At 67.8% G+C, this 18,132-nt stretch overlaps 4 protein-coding genes across 4 annotated transcripts in view; 1 reads left to right on the top strand and 3 right to left on the bottom strand.

The window, feature by feature from the left end:
* EMIHUDRAFT_429219 (hypothetical protein) overlaps positions 1 to 639 on the top strand; it is a 2,405-nt gene extending 1,766 nt beyond the window's left edge. The window contains exon 5 of the mRNA XM_005788295.1: positions 133 to 639. Within this exon, the coding sequence (XP_005788352.1) occupies positions 133 to 248 (116 nt within the window). The 3' untranslated portion in view covers positions 249 to 639. The remainder of the gene's footprint in view (positions 1 to 132) is intronic.
* Positions 640 to 9,690: 9,051 nt separating this feature from the next.
* Positions 9,691 to 10,732, bottom strand: EMIHUDRAFT_227025 (hypothetical protein; the record flags this gene model as incomplete). The annotated part of the gene is made up of 3 exons (XM_005788296.1): positions 9,691 to 9,792; positions 10,096 to 10,250; positions 10,516 to 10,732. 3 exons carry the CDS (start codon positions 10,730 to 10,732, stop codon positions 9,691 to 9,693), a joined length of 474 nt encoding a protein of 157 aa, XP_005788353.1.
* A 258-nt stretch (positions 10,733 to 10,990) lies between these two features.
* EMIHUDRAFT_227026 (hypothetical protein) lies at positions 10,991 to 12,368 on the bottom strand (the record flags this gene model as incomplete). The annotated part of the gene is made up of 5 exons (XM_005788297.1): positions 10,991 to 11,009; positions 11,297 to 11,674; positions 11,750 to 11,926; positions 12,069 to 12,166; positions 12,348 to 12,368. 5 exons carry the CDS (start codon positions 12,366 to 12,368, stop codon positions 10,991 to 10,993), a joined length of 693 nt encoding a protein of 230 aa, XP_005788354.1.
* Positions 12,369 to 12,959: 591 nt separating this feature from the next.
* Positions 12,960 to 14,787, bottom strand: EMIHUDRAFT_227027 (hypothetical protein; the record flags this gene model as incomplete). The annotated part of the gene is made up of 2 exons (XM_005788298.1): positions 12,960 to 13,544; positions 14,692 to 14,787. 2 exons carry the CDS (start codon positions 14,785 to 14,787, stop codon positions 12,960 to 12,962), a joined length of 681 nt encoding a protein of 226 aa, XP_005788355.1.
* Positions 14,788 to 18,132: the final 3,345 nt, after the last annotated feature.

An 18,132-nucleotide genomic window follows, 5' to 3' on the forward strand; every position in this document is an offset into this window, starting at 1 on the left:
GGCCCCCGCCCACGCGGGATCCGGGCACCGCCACCACCAACCCTCTTCCCCCCAACCCCCCCCCCCCCCACCACACACACACACACACACACACACACACACACACACACCAAACTCCTGTGTTGGTCGCAGGCGTGTCCTTTGAGCTGCGCGGCGGCTTCCCGCCCAAACCGCTCACCCCGTCCGCCGACAAGACGCTCAAGGAGGCGGGCCTCCTCTCCGAGTCGATCGTGCAGAGCACTTGTTAGAGGGCGGGCGACATCGCCCGAGCCAGAGGGGGCTCCTGGCGCCGTCGGCGAGGAATACGAGGGCGTGCTGCGGCGCATTGACCTCTCCTCCTGGCCCGCGCCCTTCCTCCGCGCCGCACGCAGCGAGACGGTGAGAGGCCATGGCCGGTTGGCCGTCTGAAGGGGTCGCGGGGAGATGTGCGGTGTCGGGGGTCGCGCCGAGAGAGCGCGGCGATGCGTGCTACCAACGCTTGCCATGCGCGAACGCTGTCGGCGCCCCTGGCCTCGCAAGAGGTCTATACTATGTGTGGCTGTGGTGTTAAGGTGTCATGCGGTTGGCCAGGATGGTTTGTGTGTATCGCGCGCCTTGCGGGCTCCGCTGCTTAAAATGTTTGACGACTTCGAACCCGTGAAAAGCTTCCCCGTGCGCGGGTCACCCCGCACACGGGTCAGCCTGCCAGCCACGTAAAGGGTGTGGATGCTGGGTTGACGGAAATCGGAGGACGCGACCCACTTCGCCACAGACGGTCCCGCGCCTCGCCGCTATGACGGGGACACACCCCGCACCGTCCGCTGTGTCCCCGTCTTTGTCCGGAGTGAAAAGTCCAACGCGCTCGTGGGTGACGGCTTCCTCCAACCTTCGCCGCGCTCGGCGAACCTCGACAGCGCCTTCGGTGGCATGCTGCTCTTTGCGACAGAAGCCTGGAGAGCAGCTCCTCTACTGCTCACACACTCTGCACAGTTGACACAGCCTACTGTGCGGCTGCCACAGCTGTGACAGCGAGATGGGCTCGCCCTCACTGGCCCTCAGTCACTTGTGCTGCGGCTTGTGTGAGCGACACTGCTCGGCGACTGCCGGCACACTGTGAGTCCATGGGTGTGAGGCTAAACCACGCTACCAGCGCTTGGTCACATCGGCCCCGAGGTCAGATCCATCTACTCTGTTGATGACAAGACCTTGTCTACCGGCTGGAGCCGAGCAGGAGGGCCCGGCGCACAACCCCTGGTCAACTCACCCTCCACACCCCGTATCCACGCAAGCGTGGTGCTGCGGAGCCGGGCGAGGGGCGAGGGAGCAGGGACGGAGTTCGGAGGCGTCCCCGCCCAAACACCGAAAAAATATTTCAGTCCCGTCTCCCCGACCGGCAGGCGTTCTCCCTTGCGGCCGCTAAGGTAGACGGATTGCTCCTCAAAAAAAGCTAGACGGATTGCTGCCCCGCCGATGTCTCGTGGCCGACGTCGCCACCGTCGTCGCCGCCGCCGCCGCCGCGGACCGTCCGTTCGAAGAGGCTGCCAACGGCGCGGCAGACAAGGCTCTTCCAACGGCGGAGGTCCACCCTTGCCCGGGCCGGAGACGCACCGAGGCCCTTTGCCAAGAGCACGAGCGAAACCTACGGGAGGGGTCATAGAGCGGGGGGTCGCACGCATAAGGCGGAACGCCGTTCTCCGCCGCCGCCGCGCGCGCCTCGTGGTGGCGTCCGGGGAAGCACGACTTTGCCAGGTCCTTGTAGAGGCCTCCGGCGATGAGCTCCTGCGACATATTGTAAGGAAGGGGGGGTTGGAGGAACGCATGGGAAACGCGCGGGATGGCCGCCTCTGAGAGAGTCTGGAGAGAGTCGCTCCTGCGGCGTGGTTTCAAAGAAGCGCGAGAAGGGCACGCCGCCCTTGTCGGGGTCGTTCTCGTGCGCCATCACGATCGGCAGCCTGTCCTCGCGCGCCTGCCTGACCTGCTCGGCCAGCCGCTCGTCCGACCAGGTGTCCTCGTTGAGGTAGAGCAGCATGTGCGTCGCGTCGCCGGCGCGGCGCGGCGCCGAGCGGCGCATGATACTGGAGCGGCGGTGAGAAGCCCGGGAGGCAACAGAGCCGCGGTCCTCGGCCGTGGAGACGGTGAGGCCGGCAAGGGCGTCGGCGAGCTCGTTGGCCAGCTCCACCGACCCCGCGTTGGCCGGCGAGGCCCAGAGCGTCACGGGCTTCGCAAGGGCGAACGAGTGGATGCGCGGCTCACCCGGCACGTAGAGGCCGACGGCGTCCAGCCCGTCGTAGTCGGGCGAGCAGAGGAGCACCGCCTGTGTGGGTGCAAAGCGGGAACGTCCAGACACTAGAGAGAGAGGCGCGGTGTATGGACTAACGGCGCCTCGACGATGGTCTTGAGCGAGACGCGCTGGAACTCCTCGATGCGATACCACGTCGTCTGCGTCCGGCCCTGGTCAAAGATGTCCGACTGCAGTTCGTCGGGGCATTCGTCGCGCAGCGCCTGCAGCGTCCCGCCGCCCTTGGCCGGGTCCGCTTCTTGCACGAGGACGAGCGGCTTGCTCTGCTCGAGCGTCGCGCGGATCTCGCGGAGGCAGTTCTGGTGGCGCGCGCGGAGCGAAGGGTGAGCCGCGGGGAGTGTCGAGGGGGCGCTCGGCGGCTCGCGCTGCGTTGGGGAGGCGTGGCCGGGCGGCGTGCGTGCGAGCGCCGGTGAGCGAAAGTAGCCCTGCGAGAGGAAGAAGAGGATCATTTGCGTGCGCTGGATGTACTCCTCAAGCGCCCCGATGTCTTTGAGATCATCGACCTATGAGTACAGGACGCGCAGTCAGAGGCGCTGTCTTCCTGTACGCGGCGCGATGAACATGCGTGTACGCGCGTCGAGAAAGACTTTGATGCCTGGCAGCAGCAGCTGCAGCTCGCTCTTGATGACTCCGACGGTGTCTTGACCAGTCGACCTATTCGGGGTCGGGGGTGCCTCATGCGCGTTCGGACTCTCTTCTTCCCTCCGCAGCTGTGATTCACCAAATGTGCGAGAGGAAGAGGTGCCACGCGAGGCCCCGCACGAGGGTGAGTTCGGGCGGCTGCTTGGTGGAGACAAGGCGGATCGTTGGGACCTTGGCGGTGCGGCGGGCGGCGACGACGGCGCCGGCGAGGGAGATCAAGAGCGCGACTCCGGCGAGGCCGATCATCGTGCTGACGATCGGATTAAGCTTGCTGAAGCCGAATACGGCGGCCGCGTCATCGGTTCCGGAGCGCTCCTCGATGCGGAGGAAAATGGTGGTCCAATTGGCGCCGAGGAAGACGATGAGGAGGATGAGGCTCATTGCGACGGCGAGGACAGAATCCTCGACGCGCTTGTACGGTTTGGTGGCGGCGACGAGCGCGACGTAGCAGGAACAGATGAGGGTTGCCACCACGAGCCGAAGCAACGCGTTCTTCTCCGGGATCAGCAGCACGAAGCCCGTCAGCACGAGCTTGCGGGCCAGCTCCAACGCCTCCCACCAGTAAAAGGTTGTTTTGTACTCCCGATGGAGGAAGGCGGTCGCTCGCGTCAGCGCCGTCGGCGTCTTGGCCTGCAGCGGCTTTTGGCAAGCGATGAGGAGCGCCGTGAACAGGACCAGCGAACCGGCGGGCCAGAGGACGATGAAACCGATGGCGAGGTCGGTGATAGACTCGTGATCCTCGGTGCCGCATTCGACGCTCGCGTCCTGCCGCATGTAGCTAACGATGCCATCGTCTTTGTCGGGATCGTCGTACGCCTAGAGAGGAGTCGCCTTGGGGTGAGAGGTGTGAGGAGCTGGCTGCAAAGGCGTGTGAGTGCGACTGCCTTGCACGACCACGCACGGAAGATGGAGGCGCTGATGGAGGGCACGAAGCAGAAGACGAGCACGAGGCCGGCCGGCGTGAGGTCGAGGAGGCCGAGGGCCGCCTCTGCGATCCACGGCCTCGCGTGCGGAGCCGGGGCAGCACGCCAGGGGTGGAGCCGCAGACATACTCCCGCGATTATTAGCAGCGCGATGAGGGCGACGGGCGAGAGGGCGATGCCGAGCAGCCGCAAACCGTAGCCGAGGCACTGCTGTGGCAACAAAATTCCCGACCAGTCGATGGAGACGGCGTTGGCTACTGCGTCGGTCCAGCGCGTGTACGTGTCCGGCAGACGCGTGGAGTAGGTGGTGGACAAGACGATGACGATCTGGTAGAAGCCCAACAGGATCTTGAACTTGGCCGTGAGGCCGATCGCGACGCACCAGTAGACGGCACGGTCTGCAAGGCGGAGCAGAAGGCCGATGTAGGGCTTCTCCCGCCACTCTGTCATGCTGTAGCAATACGCCGCGAGGCCGCACGCGACGCAGAGGCCGAGGACGAGGCCGACGATGCGGCCAGCCGCCGCGCCGCGCGGAGCGCACTCCTTGCACGCGTCGCCGTCGGCGAGGTAGCAATTTTCCGCGGCGCAGAGCTGGCACTCGGGGCCTTTGAAGCCGGGGGCGCAATACTCGGAGCCCGCCTCCTCCAACCTCCGGCGGCGAGAGGCCTCTCCCGGCTCGCTGCCGGCGCATCGCGTCTCTCCGGCGCTGTCATTGCCGCCAAAGAGGCGGCACTCCGTCAGCACGGCGGAGGAGGGGCTGGCGCGCCAGAAGCCGCGCGGGAGGACGAGGGAAGCGAGTGTGGTATTGTCCGGGCAGGTAGCGTTCGTCGGGCAGGACTTGCAGTACTCGGTCGGGGACTTGAAGATGTCGTCCGGGTCGGCGCTCGCGTCCTTCAAGTAGAAGCCCTCCATGCAAAACGAGCAGGTGGTGCTGCCGTTGACCGAGCTGAGGGGGTGAGGACACGGCACGCAAAGGCCCTGACCAGTGTTGGCGGCGTAACGGCCAGCCTCGCACTGGTCGCACGCGTCGCTGCCTGCCTTCGACGAGGTGCCGGGAGGGCAAGGCTCGCACTTGGGCTGCCTCTCCTTTGCGGCAAAGGTGCCAGGCGAGCACGGCGTCGGCTCGATGCTGCCTGTGGAGCAGGCGCTGCCGGCGGGGCAGTCCTTGCACTCGCCCGCGTCGGCGAGGTCGGTCGCGTTCGCGTAGGTGCCAGCGTCGCACGGCAGCGGCGCCGACGCACCCTTCTGACAGTAGCGTCCCGCCTTGCACGGCTTGCACACCGTCTTGCCGCCCTCGTCCTGGTACGTGCCGCCGGAACAGGGCGTGCACTCGCCCTGCCCGTACGCGTCCGTGTACGACCCCTTGGCGCACGCCGTCTGCTGCGTCGAGCCGGTAGTGGCGAAGTGGCCCGGCGAGGCGTCGGTGCACTGCGAGGCGGCGGTGAGGTCCGTGGCGGTGGAGTAGCTGCCCTTCTCGCACGGCAGCGGCGCCGACGCACCCTTCGGACAGTAGCTTCCCGCCTCGCACGGCTTGCACGCCGTCTTGCCTTCCTCGTCCTGGTACGTGCCGCCGGAACAGGGCGTGCACTCGCCCTGCTTGTACGCGTCCGTGTACGACCCCTTGGCGCACGCCGACTGCTCGGTGGAGCCGGCGGCGGCGAAGTGGCCCGGAGCGGCGTCGGTGCACTCGCTCGCGTCGGTGAGGTCCGTGGCGTTCGAGTACGACCCGGCGGAGCAAGCAAGGGGGGCGTCCGCGGTCCCTCTCGGGCAATAGCGGCCAGCATCGCAGGGCAGCGGCTCATAGGTCGCCTCTGTGGGGCACTGGGAGCCAGCGGGGCAGGGGCCGGCGCATCTGCTGCTCGACTGGTACTCGGGGTCGGCCGAGCCGAGGAGGCCGGCGGCGCAGGCGAAGGGGAAGTCCTCTTCGACGGGTAGCAGCGGCAGCTGGTAGAGGCTCTTGCCGAGGAGGGAGGGGTCTCCGCCACGCGTGCTATCCCAGTTGCACGGCTGCACGACGGTCGGGTTTTGGCAGTACCAAGGCGGCTGGCCGACTGCTGCGACGGCGAGGGCGCAATCGCCGCGGTGCTTGAGGCAAGCTGTTTGCTTAGGCGCCTGCGCGTACTTCAGGCACCTTCCCGCGCTGAAATCTACGCAGATGTCAGGGTAAGTGCACGCCTCCCGGTACACCTCGCAGCGCGCGTTCGGCAGCCAGCGACCGGCGGGGGCGGGGAGGGTGTAGGAGACCTCGCCAGCGAGCAGGAAGATGGAGCTGCCCTTACCCTCCGGTGCAGAGCAGCCGCGGATGAGGGTGCTTTCGCTCAGGGAGGTGCTCCCGCCCGCCGAGTAGAGGCCGCCACCAGACAGAGCAGAGCAACGGTTGATGAGGGTGCCGTTACTCAGGGAGGTGCTCCCGCCCGCCGAGTAGAGGCCACCGCCATAATCTGAGGCGATGCAGTTGGAGATATTGGAGCGGGCCAGGCTGGCTGAGCCCGAGTGCACGTATACTGCGCCGCCATACGCGGCATTGCAGCCAGAGATGGAAGAGTCTGTCACGATGAGGTCGCTGCCCCACGTTTTTGTCGCTCCGCCGCTCTGCCAGGGGGAGGCGCGAGAGGCCTTGTGAAGGGCTGCAAGCACGAGGGCTAGCTCTACGCGGCGCACAAGGTCAGCCGAGCAGTTTGTCACGGTCGACTTGATTAGCGAAACCGCACCGCTCTTAAGCGCGTCGACGACGCCGCCGGACTGCGGTTTCGAGGTAAGAGCGGGGTGAGGCAGCCGTGGCCCCTCTCTATATCTCGCCCCGCTGCTGACGTGCGGTGCTGCAGGGTGGCTGCGGCGCACCCGGCCAGCCGAGCAGCTCGTCACAGTCGAGCCGATCAGCGAGACCGCACCGCTGTGCTCCGCGTAGACGACGCCGCCGTTCTGCGGGTGCGAGGAGAGAGCGGGGTGAGGCAGCCGTAGAGATCTCCATCTCTCACCTCGCTGCCGTAGGTACGGTGCTCAGGGCGGGCTGCTAGCTCTACGCGGCGCACATTGACAGCACTGCAGTCCCTCACATCCGAGTCAATGATCTCGACGTCGCCTGCGCCACTCGCGTACACAACGCCGCCGTAGCCATCAGGCCAGTCACCCGCCACCCTCCCGTTGACGAGGGTCAGCCCCCGCAGGGTGAGGCTGCAGCCGTTCTCGAGTTTGAAGAGCCCGGTCTCTCCCTGGCCATCGAGCGTCGCGCTCTCGCCGCTGCTCGCGACGGTCACCTTGATGCTGGACTCGCACCAGATCCGGCTGATCAGCTTGAAGTGCGCACCGGGCGGCAGGTAGATTGATACGGTGGTATTTGTAGAACTCTCGGTGCGGGAGCGGAGCTCGGCCTCTTCGATCAGGGAGCGGAGCTTATCTGCGCTCGCCGCCGCGACAAAGCCGGGGAAGAGCGGCGGCGGCGGGACCAGCGGCGGTGGAGGCGGCGGAGAGGGCGGAGAGGGCGGCAGCGATGGCGGCGGCGGCAAGGACGGCGGCGACGGCAGAGAGGGGGGCAGCGATGGCGGTGACGGCAAGGATGGCGGCGACGGTGGCGATGGCGTTTGATATTCAGCCGCAAATCGGACGGCGCTCGTGGCCAGCAGCCGACTGTTGGGCTCGTACCAACCCCCAACTACCACCCAGTACTGGTCGCCTACGGTGAGCAGCTGCTGCAGTCCTGTGATGCGAGAGTAGTAGGAGGCGCATCCGCCCTTCTCCTGCTTGACTCTCCCGCCGTTGCATGCAACCTGCTTGAGCGCGTCGCAGCTTCCCGTGAAGATGGACAGGTCGGTTTTAAAGTAATACGAATCCCCCGATTCGAAGCCAAGGTCATCGAAAAAGTTAGTCGAAGCTATGGGCACACAGCTCGTTGGGAAAGGGAAACATGTCGGCGAGGCGCAGCCAGTAGACGTTACCGGTCGTGTTGAATCCCGTGCCTCTGCACTGCTCCAAACTATACGCGCTGCTTGGACCCGGGCCGAGGGCAGTTGAGTTAATGTCGGTGTAGGCGTTACCCGCCCCATCGAATGGCATGGCAGTCTCGCAGGTACTGCCTAGGGGCGGTGGCGGCGTAGGCGGCGATGGTGACAGTGCACATCCGAGCGGGAGCTGCGCGACGAGAAAAAGCCACGCGCCGCGGCACGACGCCGTCCGGCACCGCACGAGGCGCCTTTTGCTGCTCCGCCCCTTGGCCGCACCGAAGCGCGGCCACATCCACTCGCTCTTCAGCACGCCGCCGCACGCTCCGAGCAGCAGGAGCACGGCCCAAAACAGCTGCTGGGTGCGGTCAGGCGCGGACGAGTACTTGACGAAGGAACAGAAGGGGGAGGGCAGGTCCTTGGAGAGCTCCGCGGCCGGCGGGTCCGCGGACGGCTTGTCGGTCTTGTTGGGTTTGCGCGAGGCGGGCGTCGTGAGGGCGAGCGTCGGGTGTTCGGTCTGGAGTGGCTCGATGACGACGTCGGTGCGGTTGCGCGTGTTGATGAACGGGTCCCCGCGGCCAGCAGGCGGGCGAGCGGCGGCGTTCGAGGGCGCCGCGACGAGCATGACGGCGTGCAAAAAGGAGGCGGAAATCAGGGCTTCAATCAACGGCACGAAATAAAGAAAACCACGATGATCTAACACACAGGGGGAGAGAGGTGGCATGAAGGTTGCAGCGAGAAGCGGCGAGAGACTGCGAAGAGAGATAGGAAGAGGCAGACTCCCTAGGGTGGGCGACGGCTAGCGCACCACACACCTCTCCTTAAAATCCCTGTGTGGTGGCGGCGTGCCGTCCTCCCATCCCTCCCTTGGGTTGTCTGTTTTCTTTCTTTCTTTCTTTACAGGGGGAGAGAGACCAAGAGTGAGGGCGGAGGCCTGCGACTGGCACGCGCTCGGCCACTGCCGCACTAGCGCCGACGGCACTGGCCAGGGGCCGAGGGCTGCGCGCCGAGGGCCCAACTTGAGAATCGTGCTTTTTGGGTTGGGTTGGGTTGTTGGGTTGGGTTGGGTTGTTTATGTTCCGCGTGAGGTTGGGTCGTCGGCGCGAAGGGTGAGGTCTCGACCGCCGCCGCTCACGCCAGCGGACGGCCACTGCCGGTGTTTTTGGCTTCGCCACCGTCCAAGGCGTGCGCCATGCGCTCGCCGGCATCGAGCGAGCAACGTGATCGACCGAGCGGCTTGCTGTGTGGTCGCCTTCTTGTGGCTCTCGTCGAGAGCGTTTTGCGTCCCGGCGGGTGGGAGAAAGTGTGTCGTTGATGTGTCACTGTGTGCGTCACATCGATGTGGATAACAAGCACGGTCGATCCGTCAAAGCGATACACTCGTTCCTATCACGCTGGAAGGCTTGCACGGAGCTCTGTGCCGGCACACAGAAGAGCCGTGCGGCAAGAAGAGCTCGATGATCAATTGCTCTACCTCACTTCTTGCGCCTCTTCCCGCCAGCCCCCGAAGCCGAGGAGTTCCTCTTGGAACCACTGGAGCGGGGCACCTCATCAACGGGGGGGAACCAGACAGGATCAGGAAGCCACGCAGCCAGGCCAGGTCCCCAGGTCGCCCCGAGCCAGGTCGGCGAGGCGGGTTGGGAGGAGGGCGCCGCTCATGCACATGCCGCCAGAAAGAAGAAAAGCGACATCGGGCTCTATAGAGGCAAAGAGGGCCACGATCGTGCTTCGTGGAGGGGTGCGCACGTTCCGGAGCCGCTCATGACTGCACTCTCCTTCCTCTGCACCAGCCTACCCCCTTTCCGAGCTTTGAGAGGATGATACAACAAAATGACAAATTGTACACAAATGCAAGTTTGAGAGAGCGAGAGCTCGCGGAAAGCACGCACACGTGGCACGGGTTCCCAGCCTAGTAGTTGCACACGACCTCGGTGGCGCCGGGCACGATTGCGAGCGGATAGAACAGCGACCACTTCAGCGCGAGAGCCGAGGGCGGCGGCAGCCGCGCGAGCTCGTCGTCCCCGCACGGCACCCACCCGCCGCCCGCCGCCCGCCGCAGCGCCCGGAAGGAGCGGGCGGCGGCTCCGTCGCTCTCGTCGCGCGACACGCAACGGCCGCCTCCGCGGCCATCGTCGTCGGTCAGGCGCACCGCAACGCCCGTCGCGTGCGCGCGCCACGCGTCGCCGCCGAGCGCCAAAGCGCCGGCCGACAGCCGCGTGTAGCGCAGGTCGAAGCTTGTATTGGACGCCGCGGCGGCGGCGCGCGCTTCGAGGAGCAGCCGGCGAAGCTCGAGAGCCGGAACGGTGAAGCGCACAAACGGAGCGCCGGCGGCGGCGTCCCAGCGCGGCATGCGCGCGCGTCTCGCTTCGCCCAGCACCCGCCGTGCCTTTGGGTTGAACTGGCGGTCGATGTGGCCCGAGAGTCGGAGCAGCTCGCGCGTCCGACTGTCGAGCAGCGCGGAGATCTCGCCTGGGAAGAGCGCGCGCGAGGAGATGGGGGGGAGATGTGGGGGAGATGGGGGGAGAAGTGGGGGAGAAGTGGGGGAGATGTCGGGAGATGTGGGGGAGATGTGGGGGAGATGTGGGGGAGATGTGGGGGAGCGATATGGGGAGATATCGGGCACGACCTGTGAAAGCTCGCCGAGGGGAGATTTAGGGAGATATGGGGAGAAATGGGGGGATCTCGCCTGGGCCAGGCAGGTTCAAGGCTACACGCTCCTATATCTCCGCTACACCTGACCCGTACGCCACCCTGATCTCCCCCGATCTCCCCCGATCTCGCCAGATCTCGCCTGGGTAGAGCGCGTGCAGGAAGGCCGAGGAGGTGTGCTCCACGCGCACGACGCCGCCGCCGTAGTCGCCGCCCGCGCCGGCGTACACGCGCTGCAGCAACCCCGTCAGCACGAGCAGGTGGTTGGACTTGCCCTGGGCGAGGCGCAGGTTGGCAAACATCGTGCAGCTCCCCACCTCCTGCACGATTGAAGATTCTCCCTCACACAAGATCGTGCAGGGCGGGGACCCACAACATGTGCATGTGGTCTCAGAGGTTGGCCGTCTCATTTCTTTATTCATTTCCTGCACGCCCAAGACTGGCAGGGCGAACGAGTACGCCGCCGCCGCGCCCACGAGGGCCCGCGTCGCCCGCCGCGGAGCCTCGGCCGGCTCCGCTTCCGCCGGCCGCTGCAGCACGAGGGCGAGGCAGACCAGCGCCTACTCCCCTACTCCCATCCTCCAGAGGATCGAATCCAGGGTGGGCTCGGTCCCGCGGGGCGGTGTGGCCACAAACCGCGAGCGCACAAAAGAGGGCGACCGCAGGGTCGGCGTGCGGCGCCAGCAAGACAGCGGCGAGCGCGGCGAGCGCGGCGAGCGCGGCGAGCGCGGCAGCCGACGTGGGGTGCGCGCGAGGGGCGGCGGCGAGGCTGCCCAGCGCGCTCGCCGCAGGGCCGGCGTCGTCGCCCACGCAGAGCGCGAGACGCGACGCGGCGACGCAGGAGAAGGTGGGCACGCCTATGACACCAGAGGAGGAGGCGCTCCTCTCCCGTCGCCGCCCCGAGAGCAGGCGGAGGAGGCGCTCGCGCTCCATTGGGCGGCGGCGTGAGGGCGATGGCCGCGTGGAAGATTAAGGCAAGCAGCACGCCGCGCGAGGACCAGCGGTCGCGGGCGAGCAGCGCCGCGATCCAAAGTTCGACGGCGATGACGGCGGGGGGCATCAGAGCCGCGAGCACGCCGACGGCCCCTGGCGCCGCCTTGAGGGCTGTGGCGAGTGGTGGGATGCGCTCGAGTAGCGAGAGGCCGAAGATAGGCGCGCAGCTCACGCGCGAGTCCAAGAACGCCTCGTTCAGCTTGAAGAAGCCCGAGGCGGCGTAGCAGAGAGCGAGCTGGGCTCGGCACCACCTCCCCACACACGGCAGGCGCGACCGCTGGGAAAGGCAGAGCGAACACAGCACGCTCGCGTCGGTCAGTGCGCACCAGAACTCCGAGTCCCACACAAAAGGCATCTGCGTGTATCGTGCAGCATTGCGTGCGACGAGCGCGGCCGCGAGCAAGGGCCGCGAGGGCGTCAGCATGAGCGCACACGACAGCAGGCACAGCGGAGGCCGCCAAGAGTCGGGAAAGAGGAACTGCTGCACGTAGAGCTGCAGCAGGCTGTGAGCGGCCCAGATACGTGAGGCGGCGGCGAGTGGCGTCGGCGACGTGGGAGAGTTCATCCGAAGCGTGGCAGGAGCGGCGCCCAGAGACGGAAAAAGAAAAGGAAAAATCCGCCCCAAGTTGCCCGCTCCAAGCTAACGCGCTGTCCGCGCGCGGCAGCGGGCCCTCGCGCCAGTCGCGCTCGCCGTCGCCCGACTCTCCGCCCGCCAAGCGGGCCGCCTCCGCTGACTCGTCCGGCTATGAAACCGATACGCCGGACGAGGTGCAGCAGGAGGCGGTCCGCAGGGTATGCGGCGCGCTCGGCATGAGGGAGCAGTTCGAGGCGGCGATGGCGGCGGGCGAGCTGCTCGAGATGCTCGAGAGCTTGCCGCGGGGCGGTCGAGGCCTCCGTTCGGCTGATGCGCGGTTACAACCGCACGGGCGAGTGGCCAGAGCCCATCCTCACCAGCCCTGCCCCGCAGCGCGGCCGCTCGCCAAGCCCCGTCGATGAGTGGTCAGATGGTTAGTGCCCGAGAGCGAGGGGTCCGGGGGGGAGCACAAACATAGGACGCCCAGCCTTGCCCTCGTGCCGCCGAGTGCATATCCTATGCGAGAGAGATACCCTGTGCCCTGTGCCTCCAGCCCTCTCCGCGCGGCGATGCGCCCTCCCCCCTCGCTTTTGCAAAATCCTGCAAAGGTGGGGACGTGTCTGTCCTCGACCCAGCCCTAGCTTGGGATGTCCGTTGTATTTATATTTATAAGCTAGCGCTTAGACCTATGAGATATCGCCGAGGCGACCCGCGCGCCGAGAGAAAAGAATTTTTAGGTATTTTTACAACAAAAGGCGGTCGCACAAAAAAACACGATTCACGCGACAGGCAAGAAGAAGAAGATCTGTCTCAGGCAAGGCGCGGGCGACGGCTTCCTCGGGGGCGACGGCGAGAGAAAAGAAAGGAAAGCTAAAGAGACGCGACCGCACAGGGGCAACGGGGGCAAGACCCCCTGCTGGGGGTTCGGCCCTCTCACTGAAAACCCCGTGCGGAACGAGAAGTCATCGCACCACCACCCTTGGCAGCACAAAGCCGCGCCAGATGTCCGCCAGCTCCGGAGCCGCTCCCTCGCGGCTGTCGAAGCGCTCCTCGTCCCAAGCGACCAGGTAGCCCAGCCGCATCACCTCGACCGCCCGCTTGCGAGCCGCCTCCGGGAAGAGCTCGTGGGACTGCGGCGACCACTCCGCCGCCTTGAGGACCAGCCTGCCCACCTCCACCGCCTCGGCCGCTGGCTGCAGGTTGGCCGGCCTGAGGGAGGGCAGAGGCGTGTCACAGAGAGGATCCGGCGAGTCTAGGAGAGGCCATTGCAGTGCGCGCCTCAGTGCGAGTGCCTTGGCCTCGCCCGCCACGCGCACGCCGAAGCGGGCCGTCGAAGCGTTGGAGGAGACGACGACGCCGACCTTGCCGTTCATCGAGGGCCGCGAGACGAGAGAGCGGATCTCGACTGTGGAACCGACGGCCGCAGCGGTCGGATCCGACTCGCCCCACGAGCAGAGGACGCGCGCCCGCTCGAGGGAAGAAGGCGCGCCGGCGAGCGGGTCAGCGCCGCCGCGCAGCAGCGCCCGCGCCCGCTCGACGGTGAGCGCCTGCGGAAGAGGGGCAATGGGCGTGAGGACAACGCGCTCACGCCTTCGGCCGCTAGTCTCGGGCACGCCTCGAGATGCTGGAGCGGCGTCCAGCCGCGGCTGGCGACCAGCCAGGCGGCGAGGTCGGCGTGGCCTCCTTCGATTGCAACCTCCTCGGGCGTGCCGAAGGGCGTAGCGTCGCGGGAGGCGCCGTAGGAGGAGAGCAGCTTGGCGACCTCGAGGTGGCCGTGGTGGCCTGCAACGAACAGCGGCGTGGCGCCTTGCCCATCGGCCTGGTCGATCGCCGCGCCAGCCTCGAGGAGCAGCTGCACGCACTCGAGCTGGCCCTCCTCGCTCGCAATGAGCAGCGGCGTGACGCCGTCGTTCATCGCTTGGTTGATGTCAGCGCCAGCGCCGCGCAGCAGCTGGGCGCACTCAAGGTGGCCCTGCTGGCACGCGATGAGCAGCGGCGTGGCGCCGCCGTTCATCGCTTGGTTGACCGCTGCGCCAGCCTCGAGGAGCAGCCGGACGATCTCGACGTGGCCCTTGTAGCACGCAATGCACAGCGGCGTGACGCCATTCTCCTTGGCTTGGTTGACCGCCGCGCTCGCCTCGAGAAGCAGCCGGACGCACTGCTTATGGCCCTGCAGGCTCGCGACGTACAGCGGCGTGCAGCCTTCAGCGTCTGCGTGATCGGTCGCCGCGCCAGCCTCGCGGAGCAGCCGGGCGCACTCAATCTGCCCCTCCTGGCACGCGATATACAGCGCGGAAGCGCCGCGGCCAGTCGTCGCCCCGACGCTCGCGCCGCCCTCGAGCAGCAGCCGCGCCGCCTCGGCCTGCCCGTGACGAGCGGCCCAGGTGAGCAGCGTGTCCTGCTTCTCGGTGTCGTGCCGCGCGTCGAGCTGGGCCGCGAGCGACGTGCCGCGCGTCCCCTGCCCGGAGAGGAAGGCGCGCAGCCAGGCCAGGTCGCCCCGAGCCAGGTCGGCGAGCTGGGTTGGGAGGATGGCGCCGCTCATGCCGCTCATGCCAGAAAGAAGAAAAACCGTGCAGAAACCGGTACGCTTCACGCGAAGCTGACGGGGGCGCCGTCGCTCGCATCATGCACTGCCTCTCCTCGCCCGCCTTTCCGTACAAGGAGCACAGCCGCTCAAAGTACTGGGGCATGCACAAGTCCGTCGCCTTCGACCAGGAGATACTGCGAGTCTGCGACGAGCGACGCGACGCGACGAGAGATCGAGAGGGGCAGACGCCCGAGGGCAAACATGGATGGAAGACAGCTAGCACAGTGGAGGCCAGGCCTGGGCAAAGAAACCATCAACCGGCTTCCCTGAGCGTCACAGCGCGGTGATCGCGCCGGCCGGACACCACTGCAACGGCCGTTCCGGGCATTTGAACGCGACCTTCGGGCGGGGGCAAAGACATGGGCTCTATGGCTCAGACTGGACTCCTCTTGGTCCCTTCTGATGCCCTAGGCCACACCTGGGCCTTACCTGGGGCTCTAGGGCCGGGCAGGGTTTGCCCTCCGAAACTGGCATGGGGGACCTTAACTTACCTCATAAAAAGTTAAACAAACAACGTGATGGGAGGCGTCTCGGCGGTCTCAGGCCCAGTGAGGTAGTGCGCCAGACTACCCCGGATCCTGCTGAACAAGCTCCTCTTGTAGCTCGATCGGTCACACCGCCATCGCCGTCGGGGAGAGGGGGGACGACACTGCTTCGGCAGCGTGCACCTCGATCCTGTACCGTGTTTGTTATGACCCCCCCCAATGAACATACCAGTGAGGGAGGGCGAGACGATCGAGGGGTCCCGTACCACGCGGAATCGACCCTATCCAGTGCTCAAGTGCTCAAACAACTTCAAAACACAGCAGAAAGTACCGGTACCCGGGTATAGCCAGAAGCGCTGAAGTTCAAGGACTTCGGCGCTCGACGCGTGAATTTGCTGCAATGCCTCGCGCTCGTAAGCCCGTCGGCGATCCTGCGGGGGCACCGCTGCTTGGGCAGCGCGTCGTGCTCGGCGGCCTCTCTTCCCGCCCCGAGCTCAACGGGCAGCGGGGCGTGGCGGGGAGCTTCGAGGGCGGGCGGTACGCGGTGGCGCTCGAGGGCGGCGGCGAGAGCGTGCGGGTGCGGCCCGGTAATCTGTCGCCGGCGGCGGCGGAGCGGGCGTCGAGCGGTGCCGCGGCAGCCCCCGATGCGGTCATCGCAGCGGCTGAGCGAGGCGAGGAGGAGGCGGTGCTGGAGTGGCTCGAGGGCGGCGGGCGGGTCGACGCGACGTACGAGACAGGGGAGACTAGCGGCATCACGCTGCTGATGTGCGCCGCCTTGTACGGCCACGAGCGGGTGGTCGAGCTGCTGATACAGCACGGCGCAAAGGTCAGCCTGCAGGACAGCAACGGCAACACCGCGCTGATGGCCGCCGCCCTCTTCGACCACTCCGCCGTCGTGCGGCGCTTGCTGCGGGCGGGCGCAGACACCGCGGCGCGCAGCGCGAACGGGAAGACGGCGCTGCAGCTTGCCAAGGAGGAGGGCCGCGCCGAGTGCGTCGAGGCGTTCCGGCAGCACGTCCAGGAGTCGGTCGTGGCGGGACGGCCCACGGCGACGGCAGCCGGCGGCGCAGGCGCAGGCGGCGCTTCCTCCGGCGGCGCTTCCTCGGCTGGATCGAGAGTCGCGAAGACGTTTTCTCCAGCGATAGCGGCGGGGCGGGCGCCGAGCGGTGTCGCGGCAGCCCCCGATGCGGTCGTGGCAGCGGCTGAGCGAGGCGAGGAGGAGGCGGTGCTGGCGTGGCTCGAGGACGGCGGGCGGGCCGACGCGACGTACGAGAGAGGCGGCGTGAGCGGCATGACGCTGCTGATGCGCGCCGCTGGCCAAGGCCACGAGCGGGTGGTCGACTTGCTGATCCGGCACGGCGCGGAGGTCAACTTACAGAGCAGCGACGGCTTCACTGCGCTGATTAACGCCGCCGTCTTCAACCAACTCGCCGTCGTGCGGCGCTTGCTGCGGGCTGGCGCAGATGCGACGGCGCGCAGCGCGAGCGGCAAGACGGCGCTTCAGTGGGCCAAGCAGATGGGCCACGCCGAGTGCGTCAAGGTCTTGTCTGAGGCGGCGGCGGCGGCGGCGGAGGGCCGAGTAGGGGCGGGCGGCGCTTCCTCGGGCGCGGCAGCGGCAGCTGAAGACGCGCCGCTGCTCGGCCAGCGAGTCGTGCTCGGCGGCCTCTCTTCCCGCCCCGAGCTCAACGGGCAGCGGGGCGTGGCGGGGAGCTTCGAGGGCGGGCGGTACGCGGTGGCGCTCGAGGGCGGCGGCGAGAGCGTGCGGGTGCGGCCCGGTAATCTGTCGCCGGCTGCGGCGGAGCGGGCGTCGAGCGGTGCCGCGGCAGCCCCCGATGAGGTCGTGGCAGCGGTTGGGCGAGGCGACGAGACGGTGGTGCTGGCGTGGCTTGACAGTGGCGGGCGGGCCGACGCGACGTACAAGAGAGGCGGCATGAGCGGCATCACGCTGCTGATGGGCGCCGCCCAGGAAGGCCGCGAGTTGGTGGTCGAGCTGCTGCTCCGGCGCGGCGCTAAGATCAACCTGCAGGACAGCGACGGCGGCACCGCGCTGATGCACGCCGCCAACAGCGGCCACGAGCGGGTGGTGGAGTTGCTGATACGGCACGGCGCGGAGATCAACTTGCAGGACGACGACGGCTACACCGCGCTGATGTACGCCGCCCTCTTCAACCACCCCGCCGTCGTGCGGCGCTTGCTGCGGGCGGGCGCAGACACCGCGGCGCGCAGTGCGAACGGCAAGACGGCGCTTCAGTGGGCCGAGGAGGAAGGGCACACCGAGTGCGTGCGCGCCCTCGAGGATCACTCGTCGACCGGAGCAGAGGCGGAGGGGGAGACGGCGGTCGCAGAGTCAGCCGAGCAGGCCGCGGCGGCCGCACGCGAGGCGGCAGCGGCTGCGGAGGCGGCGGAGGCGCGTGATGCTGCCGAAGCGGCGCTGCGCGAGGCGGTTGAGGCGTGCGAGCGAGGCGACGCCGATCTCGAGGCGCTCAGGGCGGCGATCAACGCAAACACCACCCAGGCCGCCGACGGCTCGGAGGCGCTGCGGGCGGCGCGGCTGCTGCGCGACGAGCTGGCGGAGCGAAGGACCCGTGAGGCCAGGGCGCTGAAGCGGCAGCGGCAGAAGGATGAGAAGGCGGCGGCGAGGCAGGCGGCGGAGGAGGCGCGGGCGGCGGAGGAGGCGCGGGCGGCGGAGGAGGCGCGGGCGGCTGAGGCAGCTGCGGAGGCGCGGGCGGCGGAGGAGGCGGAGGCGGCGGCGCGGGCGGCGGAGGAGGCGGAGGCGAGGGCGAGGGAGGAGGCGGCAAGGGAGAGGGAGGAGGCGAGGATGAGGGCGGAGGCGGAGGTGGCGGCGGCGGAGGCAGCGGCGGAGGTGGCGGCGGCGGAGGCGGCGGCGGAGGCGGCGGCTGTAGAGGCGGCAGTAGCGGCCGTGGCGGCGGCGGAGGCTCAAGAGGCAGCGGAGGCGGAGGCGGCAGCGGAGGCAGCGGCAGCAGCGGCGGCAGCGGCGGCTTCGGCGAGTGTCGCCGCCCTCGCCGCCGCCGCCGCGCCGCCCGCCGCCGTCCCTCTCGACGA

This window comes from Emiliania huxleyi, assembly GCF_000372725.1.
Source record: "Emiliania huxleyi CCMP1516 chromosome Unknown EMIHUscaffold_136, whole genome shotgun sequence".
NCBI classification, from domain to species: Eukaryota; Haptophyta; order Isochrysidales; family Noelaerhabdaceae; genus Emiliania; species Emiliania huxleyi.